The sequence below is a fragment of the Camellia sinensis genome, chromosome 5, assembly GCF_055761805.1.
Source record: "Camellia sinensis isolate YWXY chromosome 5, ASM5576180v1, whole genome shotgun sequence".
NCBI classification, from domain to species: Eukaryota; Viridiplantae; Streptophyta; class Magnoliopsida; order Ericales; family Theaceae; genus Camellia; species Camellia sinensis.
Window position 1 is genome coordinate 96103270 of NC_138965.1, and position 13007 is coordinate 96116276.

The window sequence follows — 13007 nt, forward strand, 5'->3', positions numbered from 1 at the left end:
ATATGCAGAATCTTTATTCTTGAAGTCGTCGAATTCTTCGGTGAAGTTTTCTGCTTCATATTGGGCCTGAATTCGCAGAGACGAAAGTTGGTCTAAAGATTGCATGGTGACCATGGAATTCCGATGCCAATAAAGGAGCACTGGAAGTTGGTCCAAAAACAAATGAAGCTCTGCTTGGGCAAGAGGGTTGAGGACATAACCCCTAGTCAGGACATCACAAGCCCATCGAAAGTTCTTAAGAGGAATGTCATCCTCAAGAACATTGAAGGGCAGGTGGGAGAAAGCCGCGAGCAAAAGTTGAGCTTGCTTTCGCTCGACTGGAGAAGGGGGTGACGGAGGTTGGTAAGGTGGAAAAACTTTGTCCATTGGAAGGGCAAGCCTTAGTTTCTCCGTCCAGGACAAAGTAGGAGGAGGAGACGGAGTGGGTGGTTCTGCTTCAAACAGTGAAGAAGAAGATATAGATGCTTCAGCTTCAAAGGATGGAGAAGAAGGTGTGGATGCTTCCATTATGGGAGATGGCACGGGAGCGGAAGGAACAAAGGCATTAATATAAGCAAGCCAGTCAGAAGAGCAGATCTTCGCCTTCTTGGCTAAGAATGATGGGTTGTACCCTTGTGCTTCTTTTGAGCGCCGGATAGCAGGCATTATCTTCGTAGACATAGAAGATGTATACCAAGCCACAAGCAAGTTCTCCTCCAAGCTACGTCGTTGGTCAATGGGCACATAAGGATAGACCACTGAACTTCGAGCGTAGGAAGGAAATTCCAAAGGGTCAGTGAATTCAACGAAATGGTGATTGATTCGCTCCCTCAAATCATAAGTCTCAGGTGTTGACCAGTTGGTCCAGCCAGAGGCCCCAGGAGATGAAGAAGTTGTAGCCTCATCCCATGCAGAATTTTTTCCTAAATCCATGGCTGCAAATTGTTGAATCGAGGGATCGAAAGCAGTTTGTTCGAAATACAAAGAAGAATCAGGGGAAGAACTTCTTGTATCTATGGTTGTAGTTTGTCGAATCGAAGTCTCAAGGGCAATATATTCGTGGTCCAAAGGATGATAATTTGCAAAGGCATCCATAACCTGAATATAGGAAGGTGGATAAAGGTGGCTAATGAATGCGTGGAGGTTCTTTCGAGGGGGATCAGCATTACCCAATGACTCTTCGTATGCTTGATCAGTAGAAAGGGGAGTTGGTTTAGCCATGGTCTGTTCGAATACTAAGGTGTTGGGATATCCAACGGAATCAAAAGGGAATTAATGCAAATAATCATCAAATAGGTGACGGTTATGTTTCCTGGAGATGAATTCCATACACGATCCAAAAGCGCGGGAAAAGCTTCTTGGTCCACTAATATCACCAAGTATTGGGTATATTAGTGCGGGGGGTAATGTTAGCTATATATTTTGTAAAAGCCAGTTACAATCCGACACGTGGCAAAATAAGGGTATTATTGGAAAATAATTTAAGTCTCCAATCCTGATCGTACACATGGTGATGATAATTGGTTCTCACATGGTCTGAGCAACATTGGATCAGTAAAGAAACACAAGGTGACGTGGCTTCAACGGTTACTCATATTCAAATTCAAATACAGGAGGGAAGCCTAACTGCAAATGGTGGCATAATGGAACTATTTCTAAGGCAACATGATCAGCGATCATGGAGGAGTAGTTCGACGGTTCGAAGAGCAGTTCGAAGGTCATCTGTGACAAGTATAAATAGCAGAGAGACCCCCAGGAAAAGGGACGGAACTCAGATCATACACACCAGTCTTTATTTCATATTTTTACTTTCCAGTTTTACATTCCTGTACTTTCAATACCTGCACTTTACATATCTGTACTGCACTTCAATTCATAGGAGTAGTCTCAAGTAGATTCAAGTGGACTGTTGCTGTAAACCTCTTCGAGGCTGAGTTTGGACTATTGTAAGTTTTTCATTTTTATGAAATACTTCCATCATTCTTCATATTAATTGTTATTTCTCTTAATTTCTCCTAAGTCAAGCCACCAGTAAAAGTCCTCTTCATTGAGGCTGAAAGAACTAAAACACAATCGTCTGGTAATTGGTTGGCAATCACAATTTCTGTAAGGACTGATTGATCCTTGCTGGCACGCTCACATTTACAAAAATACCCTTCGAAAAACCAAAAAGCCAACACTAGTCTTAGCAAAGAAAACTTCATTAGTGTTTCACCCCTAGTCTTAGCCAAGAAAACTGGAATTCCATAAATGAAAGGACAATTCTGTATTAAAAAATGACTGAATGAATGATCCCCCTCACAATGGGTTTAACCTGCATTTATAATAATAATAAAAAAAAAACCATAAACCTAACCTAATAAAAATAAGAAACTAATAACTTGATATACGAGAAAAATAATTAAATAATTATTTTTTCAATAAGCCGTGAGAGCTGTGACCTGCTTGTGGTTGCAATTCTAACAAAATTCCTTTATTTTTATTCTTGGTCCATTCTTTCTTCTAATTGCATGGTTTTTATGAAAATTCCAAATAGATTCATTACATCACAATTAACTATAAATTGAAAGAATTAATATAATAAAAGTATAACAGATTGAAAGAATTAATATAATAAAAGTATAACAATACCCAATATTAATGGAATAACTATGTAACTTTAATCATTTATCACATCCCCAACCAGCTTATTGCTAGTCCCTAGCAATCAAGGCGACTAAAAATAAATAAAAACTACTCTAAATCACTTTTGCAGAAAATCACGATTGCATCTACCATATACATCAAACTTTTAAAACCTTAAATTACCCCTAATGGACAAGTTATAGTCACGTATTGGTTTTCAGAAATGATACCCACAAACATCCAAAATTTTAAACTCATGGTTTTTCTCTCATTTTCATGCACAAAGTTAAAGAACAAGTCATGAATTTCATAACCTTAACAAGATAATCAATTAAATTATAAGACACTACTAACATAAAGATCTCTGATCACATTCAAAATTTAGAATATATGAAAAGTTTAGCCAACATAAATAGTCTTAGCCTTAAGGTGAAATACAATCCAAATTTCTTTCTGAAACATAGTTCGACTCATATCTCACTAGTTATTGCACTCAATAAATAAATCACTCAGAATATGGTGTAAAAAATTACTCTTAGGCCTCGTTTGGGAACAGACTAATTTAGTAACTTTTTGGCTATTTGACTAAAATATGAGCTAAAAAAAACTAGTATGTTTGGGATGACTTTTTGACTTTTTACGAAAAGATGTGCAAAAAGTAGAGAGAAAAGAGAATCTTTGACTTTTTGGTACAAGTTGTTGGTTTTTTGACTTTTTTAGTAACTTTTTGACTTTTTGACTAAACGGGCTGGTTCCCAAACAAGGCCTAAAAAAGCCAAAAATGCCAACAACCCATACCAAAAAGTCAAAGATTCTATTTTCTCTCTACTTTTTGTACATATTTTCGTAAAAAGTCAAAAAGTCATCCCACACATACTAGTTCTTTTTAGCTCATATTTTAGCCAAATAGCCAAAAAAATTACTAAATTAGTTTGTTCCCAAACGAGACTTTAATAAATGCGAATTGAATAATGTAAATCAAACAAAATATCTCACATACTAAATTTTATTTTAAAAAATGCTAATGTGAAATAATAATTAGTCTCATGAATGGAATATCAAACATTGAGAATTAAAAATTACCACATCATCACTCCTATCCATCATGTCCACATCTAAACTATACCATTCCAAGATCAAATAGGACTTTTTGTTTTGTTGTAATGTAAGGGTTAATGAATTATGAATAAATAAAATAAGAAGGTAAAGATTGAAAAAAACAAAAAATAGATATTTGAGAGATAATTGGGATAAAATGAAACACAATTGGACTATTATTCAAATTATGAAGACTCAAATTGGTTTCTAATGGTTAGTGAAGTAATAATAAAAGAAAGAAAAATAAATAAATAAGAGGCTCAAAAAAACAAAAATGGCCTAAAATCATCTCTCAAGACTTGAAATGGTCCTTCAACTTTCATGATCTCAAGGTAATAAAAATGTGATAACAAATTGATTTATTCTCACCATTCAACCAAAAATGAAGAAATAGTGAGACTAAACAACAAACTAATGTGCTTCTAAGGCCTCGTTTGGAAACAGACTAATTTAGTAACTTTTTGGATATTTGGCTAAAATATGAGCTTAAAAAAACTAGTATGTTTGGGATGAATTTTTGACTTTTTACGAAAAGATGTGCAAAAAGTAGAGAAAAAAAAAGAATCTTTGACTTTTTGGTATGAGTTGTTGACTTTTTGATTTTTTTAATAACTTTTTGACTTTTTGACTAAACCGACTAGTCCCCAAACGAGACCTAAATAAAAATTAGGAGTAGATGTATAATAACCCTCCAATAAAATGTATGGCACAAAACTCACAAGGTTAAAAATTTCCACGATCACTATTCAAGATCATCAAAACATCCATTTATCAACTAAAAATCATATTCATGTGGCTAAAGTGCAATGCAATGATTTCCAAGTATGAACACGTGAGATACTTTAACAAAACTGATAGCATAGCAAACTTTAACATAATTCTCGAGTAAAGGTAACAAAATACCATAACCAAGCTCAATCACTTAATACATAGAACAAGAGAAAACCATGAGATTTATTTATTTATTTTTTTAAAAAAAAAGAAATTACTAACTCACTGGGACAAACAAACATAGAAATCAGCCTCAAAATAATTAATTCCTCCCCCTAACCTAGACGATGCCTTGTCCTCAATGTAACAAAAATAAATTGAAAAACGCAGAGAAGAGAGTTACCCCATTGATGGACACAATTAATGTTTGTTTCACAAGAACCAACACAACCTAAAATAAAATGATATGTGACATTTATTTAAAATATAAATTTTTCATTTGATTTTTAAAATTATAAATATTATTTTATTAAAAAAAATAATGAAAAATTCATAACTACTCCCTTATACGCGATTAGAAATTTAATGGAGGAGCGCAACTTTATTTCCTTATATGCTTAGCAGTGTAAATCCCCACACCAAGTGGCACGTGGACATGAGGAGCTACACCATAAGCGCCAAAGAGACAGGCTGTCAAGCACCGATACCACACCTATACGTGACAGCAAGTCTATAAGGTGATGGTTAGCACCAAAACCAATACCTTTTCTCTTATTTTTTTTATTTGGGGTAGGCGTATAATAAAATAAATGTTTATTAGATTATTTTTTATTTTAGGTACATATAATGTGCCTATTTGGTGCAATTTAAAAACTGTTTATTTTAGCTTTCAGTTTAATTTAAGTTATTTTGATGTGTTTGGTTTAGTTTATAACTTATAACTTATAATTTTTTGAAAGTCAGAAATCAGCTTATTTTTTGAGTGGGGCAGGAGATGCTTAATTTATAAGTCAGAAATCAACTTATGTTCATAGTTATAAGGTATAAGCTATTTAGGCATAAGGTATAAGTACTTTCCCACAACTCTACTAAACAAGATCAATATAATAAATAAATATTGTTGTGATCATAACATGATAAATATTATGAATTATGAAAAACTATATCTTATATTGTAGTACCATGAGTCGGTCCATTATTCCATGGACGGTGTTATTTAATATATATTTAAGAATCGAGACTTGCAAAATTAAGATCACATTGAGAGTTGTCTCCAACGGAGTGGGCCAAAAAAACTCTTCTGATGCTAAAGTCTCAGAAAAATAAAATAAAAAATAAAAAGAGAAGGAAATGGAGAGAGAGAGAGAGAGATCCACATCCGTAGGGCTGGCTAGGCTAGTTCCATGTAGGTAGCTCGGCTAGATCCAAGCCTTGCCTCGATCATATTAATCCCTTTCATTGTTTATTATATAATATGATAGTTTATGTCATGGATTAAATAATTTTTATAATCATTCACATTTATTGTTAAAAAATGAACAATGTTATGTTGTTTGCAATGACGTTTTGCTTTTATCTTCTGATGTGAAATCACACCAATTTATATAATAAAAATGATTTGCACCCTCAGTTTTTCAAACCTCCAGTGATTCTCAGTGTTTTCTTATTAGTTGGAATTTTTTTTTTTTATTTTCTATCTACCAATCATAGAATCCCATGTGGAGTGGGGGGGGGTGTGGGGTCCCAGCACGGTTGTTTATATAATAAGAGGATTGATGGGAGAACACAAGCATTTGAATAAAGTTTTCTTGTAAAGTTTTCTACCACCTGTTTACTAGTATATTTGTATTTAATAAAGTTTGAAGTAACTATATTATAGTTAATTATGGATCTTATTAATGAATATTCCAAGAATATTGATGAACAAACTTCAAATGATTATACAAATTTTTATAACATACATTTTTTTTATATATAAATAATGCATAATCATTTCAAACTTATTAACAAGTGTTTTTACAACATCTCTAATGTTTGAATAAATAGCTAGCTATTGCTACATTTCAACAATAAATTATAGAAGAATTTCTTCATAAATCCCATCTTGAGAAATTATAATCTATTTAGCCTCCGTTTGGGAAGTGGGTTGGCTTTTTGGCTTTTTGGCTTTTTTGACTATTTTAGCCTGGGCTAAAAAGCTTGGTTTGGGAAGGATTTTTTGGCTTTTTGATTTTTTTGACTTTTTTTGTGAGAGGAGAGTGTAATGTTTATGGGTTGGATGTGATGTTTTGTTTGTTGTGGCTAAAATAGCCTATTTTGTCTTTTGTGGCTATTTTAGCCCCAACCTTGCTTGCCAAACGAACCCAAGTCCTATGAGATTTCTTATGAACCGATTAGCCTTGTTGATTTTTGTAAGGTTATATTCTTTTGGGTGAAGTTTTACGTTTCTAACCTTATTCCATACATAATTAAATTGACACTACAAGAAATTTCACTTTTGAAGTTTAGTCGCCAAAAGTACGATTTTAGTCACCGAAAATTTTGCTCGACTAAATATTTTGACTACCGGATTAGTCGCAGGATGGTTGTCGGGGAAGGTATTGGCGAATAAAAAATATTTAGCTACCAAAAGTCCTATAAATGGAAACTAATATTTTTAGTCGCCAAAAATAATATTTTCGTCACCAAAAATCTTATTTTCCGCTACTAAAACTTTGGTCGCCAAAACTTGAAGTATCTACGGCGACCAAAGTTTTAGTCACCAAATGGTTTTTTTTTTTTTTTCATCTTATTTTTTTTTATTTTTTTTATTTTTTTTTTTAGCTACTAAATTCTTAATCGCCTAAAGTCTGTTTTTATTTTAGTTACTAAATATTTAGTAGCCAAAAATATTTCTCCATTTTATTTTTATTTTTATTTTAGCTACTAAATATTTAGTAGCCAAAAGTTTTTTTCCATTTTATTTTTATTTTTAGCTACCAACTATTTAGTCGCTAAAAATATTTACTTCATTTTTTGCTACTAATTGTTTAGTCACCAAAAACATGATTTTATTTTATTTTTTAATTAATTTATCCACAACATGTATGTATTCCATACAACATGTATCATATATATAAATAAAACAATACATATATTATCAATCATTCCGCAATATGCATCCTTTCACTTCCAACCATCCAAAAATGAATAACTTTTAACGTCAAATTTCATACAAATTAAGTATATTCCAACCTAAAATAATAATATTATTCCATACAAAACGGAGAATCATACCAAAACATGTCTTCCGTACACAAATATATTCACTACCATGCCAAATATATTCCCTAAGGAAGATATCTTTATTGTTGTGAAGTGAGTTGATAATGATGTCCATAAGCCGAGACACCTCAACCTGAAATTCAAACTTCTCTACATTACTGTGTAGTGATCTCTTCGACAAGTTTCCCTAAACCACATAAATACAAAACACGTTAGGGCAAAAAAAAAAAAAAAAAAATGGAGAGATGGAGATAGAGAGAGGGGAAGGTAAAGAATTAGAAAACTCCAGTTCTCAAAGGAAAAATGTCCAAACCTTCTAGCAATAACAATAGATTTGGCATTTGAAAAATTGTTTTGAGCATGTAAATCTCCCTCTTTCCAATTAATGTGTTTTTTTCTAGTTGTACAAAGAACGTTTAGCCTCTTGATTCTCAAACAAATACCTTAATGATTCTAGTTATGCATTCAGTCATTAAATCATGGGTTCATTAATCAGCTGAATGCAATAGCACAAATACTGGCAATAGAACCAAAGGTATAGCTCACACCACAAAATAGACACTGCTCAAAATATTTGAATTTACCATTAAGCATATATTCTTCAAATCTAGCAAAGGTGTGCTCTGATCTTCTCTTATATCAGTTGTTTTCTCAGTTGTTCCGAACTCCCCTGTCAAGGATGATTGACTGTTCAAGAAGCAGGATGTGATCATGTGATCTACGTTGGCCAGTGAGGAAAAACAATGAATAACATGAAAGAACACACTAGTGCTCATCTATAAAATGGATAGTGTTCCAGGTAGCATACCTTATAACCAAGCGTTTTGAAGTTAGTAGCCTCACCTCACCAGGAAAAAGGTCGCCAGGTTCAAAAATTACAAAGTCACCAGGAACATCTCTTTGGTCAACTCGAACACATAATTCAGTCTGAACAACTCTGCCTGCACCCCTTTGAACTTTAACCGGGCATCGAACAAATTCTGAGAGCTTCATTGCTGCTTTTGAACTTCCATACTCCTGAAAGGTAGATGGAGAATACAATAAATAATGAGAAACGAATATGTACAGCATCATTCTGATTGGAATAACTAAAGGAAAAACATACCTGGTAAAATCGGAGGGAGACGTTTATGAAGACCAATACGAGCATGATGCATCCATTGGGACTGTCACTAGCTAAGTACGAAAGGGCTGGCAGAGCAATCAAAATAATATTGAAAGAGTGAAAAAAGGCACTCCACAGAAGATGCCAACAGCTAGAGGAATATTCGGGCCATTTTCCTTTAATCTTCTCTCAGTTTCAATGAAGCTCAAACCTACAGGAAGTCGAACAAATTAGTATATCATTGAAGAAATGACACTTGGACTAGGTCATTCACATTGCAGAGGGTAACTGATTTCCTTTTGTAGGTCATTTACATAAATTAAATGCTTAAACAACAATGCACAACACAGAAGTAAAATTGAACAGAAATAACCATTATCTCTCTTGTTTCCAACAAAATGTTCCTATTAAATTTTTAATAGTAATTGTAAGAGAAAATATATTACAGGTGAAAACATACATACTTGTATATGTTTTATTCTGAGTACAAACTTATAATGCATACTAACTATAGAAAAAAGTGTTTTAGTTACAGTATCATTGTTGCAACACAAATTAGAATGAGCAAGAACAAACCTTTTTTTCCTAGCTGGTATCTATTTACTGCTGGCCTACCTACTGAAAGTTAACTGGTGCCAAGGACTCTATTACTTACTTCTAACCACAAACAGTACTACATGCATCATTTAGTTTCAACTCTCCATAAATATGACATATAGGAAATCAATTAAGCCCCATCTTTGCATCTCAAGATGATGAAGAAGAAAACATGTTAAATTTGTAGCAAAGTTTTCAAAGAGAAATTTATTGTATCTAGAAAATAGTGTCAATATTTGAAACATACAAGTTAAGTAATATTTCAAATACAGTACTCTAGGACCTTAACTTAATTAAAGTTCTCATATTGTCAAGCCAGATTGATTTGTGGTGGGCTTGACAACATTTTCTAAATTTCCTTTGAATAAACCGTATACTAAAATATAAAATTAGAACTTGATTAAGTGAATGTAACAGGATTTTGGCATGTCGCTGTAGAGTACTTTCTATTCAAGGTTACAACTGGTTTACTATTCTTCCAACAATTAAAGATGTTTCTGTTAGTAGACATTACTAATGATTATAAACTAAACAAAGATAGGTTGGTTGGTTATTAGAGTGTTCATATGCGAAGGATCACATCACAACTAGTCTTTATGCAAAGTGGTGGATCCAGAAATCATAATTGGGGAGGAGCCTTAAACTGACAAGTGGTTTGTTTGGTCTTAAACTGACCTTCATTAGTTCATTAGTTTCCTAATGAATTTCCTTGTAAAAATAGGTTGTTCCATGCCTCCAAATTTCACAGCCTACAATATAAAATTATAAAATTAAGGTCACATATATCTACTAACATTGTGGGGTGTGAGAAAATATCAAGGAGTTGTATTTGTTTCACCATTGTAATTGTTCTATTATTAGCGGATTGCTTCTCACTCACCGTGGATGTAGACATTTGAGCCGAATCACATAAAATCTTGTGTTTTCAATTTTTCTTGTGACCATTCTATTTTTATTTTATTTGCTTCCATAGCTTGGGTGGGATTTATTCCAAACAATATCTAAATAAATATAATTTTTATATATAAAACTCATTTAGAATGACATGACAGTTGTATTTTTATAATTACAAGCTACAATGATCAATGTTTTGACTCAAAATGAAAAGATTACAAATATTACCATGATTAAAAATGATAGGGTCACAAATAACCACACTAAGTTTCTGCTTCTCACTCAGAGGTTGCCTAACATTTGACCACTTAACTCTATCGCCTTAGACCTAAGAATTTTTGTTAGTGTTCTAATTGGTGGGAAATCCAATGGGTAATCCCTAATAATTGAGAATGTGGAATCCTATTCCTTTTGTCTTGATGCGGAGTGCATGGAAGTTAAGCAATAACTGCCTTTTCAATGGTTGCCAAACAGATTTTCAAAGAAATTAGGTAGCCTTTGGTTCACTGGAATGAAATAAAATGGGAAAAAATATTTGTTTATTCATTCCCATGAACCAAATAGAACATTAGGGAGTTGATTAAAGTTAGGGTGGCTTTATGGATCAATTACAGCAGAGTTGAGGTGCCTTATGACTTGGTACCAAATTTGTCAAAAATTATATCTATGGGAAGTTTGGGTAGGTAGTTTCAGGGAGAACTTCAATTTGAGCTTGGCATATAACAAACATGTAATAGGCAATCTGAATAAATATCATGGACGGCTTTGGAAAGTAGAAAAGGCAATCCACAAGAATCTAACAATAACCACACTTGACTATAATTACAGACAATAGGCAAGGATTCAGTTGGCACTATATTCATGTTTCAACCTCAAGTAAGAATCTGAGTTCTATCATTGGAAAGTAAGAAGCTGACTATTATTACAGAACTCACTACAGCACTATGATCATTAAAAGTCAAAATTTGAGCAAACAATTCAACCACAACAATCAACAAGCTAATGAATCATCACCATTTTCCCAATTTTGCAGAAAACACGGACCTATTTGTAAGATTTGAAGAGAGAGAGAGAGAGAGAGAGAGAGAGAGAGAGAGATTAAGAGAGAGCGTACTGTTGGCCGTCATCGAAAGCAGGGGTAGCGGCTTGTTCGCTGTTGTAGTGAGTGACCAAGGTGTCAAAGCAATACACCACCATTTCCCTATTTTCCGATGCCATTTTTTTTTCTCTCTCAAACGATTCGTAGAGAAATTAAAACCAACAATGGATCAGATTGATATGTTTAAGCAACAATAATTGATCTCACAATCGGTGTGGAGATTATTATATATATATATAAATCAGTTGATTAGAGAAAGGAAGATAAAAACCTTGCAATGCGAGGGAGGAACCACCGATCGAGCTTCCATGGGTGATGGATCTCAGGCGACGGTGACCAACAACGAGGTGAATCGGTGATTCGGTTGCCGGCGACCGCGAGGGAGAGGAGAGGAGCAGCGGAGAAAGAGAGGCAGAGAGAGAGAGAGAGACGCTGAAGAGAGAGAGAGACAGGCGCTGGGTTGGGTTTGGAAACCAAATATATATATATTACACCATTAGCGACTAAATATTTTTAGTCGCCAATTAATTTTATAAATTCCTCCAAAATTTGAAATGTCTCCCTTCAAATATTTTAATTTTTTGGCAACTAAAATATTTTTTGCTACTGAAAATAAGTTTTTGGTGACCAAACTTTTGGTTGCCAAAGATAAAAAATAATTTTTTTATTTTTCATTCGGCGACTAAATAGTTTTAGTAGCCAAAACTCAACATATGACGACTGAAATATTTTTATCGCTAAAAATATGTTTTTGGCGACCAAATTTTTAGTTGCCAAAGATAAAAAAATATTTTTTTATTTTACATTCGGCGACTAAATTGTTTTAGTAGCCAAAACTCAATGTACAGCAACTAAAATATTTTTTGTAGCTAAAAATATGTTTTTAGCCACCAAACTTTTGGTCGCTAAAGATAAAAAAAAATTTATTTTATATTTGGTGACTAAATTGTTTTAGTATTCAAAACTCAATATAAGGCAACTAAAATAATTTTTTCTGTCGCCAATTCTTTTATTTTTAGCGACTAAAGTTTTTTTAGTTGCCAATAATCAATATATCCCGACTAAAAAAAATTAGTAGCTAAATATTGTACTTTTGCTAACCTAAAAAATTTTTGGTCTCCAATTCTACAACTTCTAGCGACTAAATTTTTTAAGGTACACTTTGTTGTAGTGTGATTTTTTTTCTATTTACAAAGGAAGTTTGGGAACACAAAACAATATTTTCTGGGATTTTGCTAAGAGAATCATGGGATTGATTGAAGTAGGTTGCCTTTTAGGGGGTCAGATGTGAATATATACATTAAGGGATGAAACCGTTGTAGCAATGTGAATTTTCTGGCAGTGTGAATGTAAAAGAGAAAGCTAAAAGATTTGATCAGACAAAAAAAATCAGACCCATCTTCCAGTTTTGAATCTTGTTCACCATACTATTATTATTGTGACTATCTGAAGAGATAAAATCATCATCAATGGCAAAACCGAGTTGTCTTGAAAAATGGAGCAATGTAAGTGTCCCTTCCCCTTTCGGCATAGAAAACCCCGACTGTTCCATGAACGAAAGCTTCCTGCTAAAATGCATCCATTACGACACTTCTGGTTTGTGTTCTTATTCCAAAATAATGCTCAAGGACTTAC

At 33.4% G+C, this 13007-nt stretch overlaps 1 protein-coding gene across 3 annotated transcripts; it reads right to left on the bottom strand.

Annotated features, from left to right (window-relative positions):
• Window positions 1-7576: 7576 nt before the first annotated feature.
• Window positions 7577-11831, bottom strand: LOC114307209 (uncharacterized). Of its 3 annotated transcripts, none has more exons than XM_082869338.1 (5): window positions 11388-11831; window positions 8783-8993; window positions 8486-8694; window positions 8262-8364; window positions 7577-7810 (listed from the first exon to the last, which is right to left on the bottom strand). In XM_082869338.1, exons 2-5 carry the CDS (start codon window positions 8825-8827, stop codon window positions 7616-7618), a joined length of 552 nt encoding a protein of 183 aa, XP_082725464.1. In that variant the 5' UTR covers window positions 8828-8993; window positions 11388-11831; the 3' UTR covers window positions 7577-7615. The 3 variants fall into 3 exon arrangements, with proteins under 3 accessions (XP_082725464.1, XP_082725463.1, XP_082725465.1); XM_082869337.1 differs by having other exon boundaries at window positions 7577-7864; window positions 11388-11806; XM_082869339.1 differs by lacking the exon at window positions 7577-7810 and adding an exon at window positions 8028-8074 and having other exon boundaries at window positions 11388-11802.
• Window positions 11832-13007: the final 1176 nt, after the last annotated feature.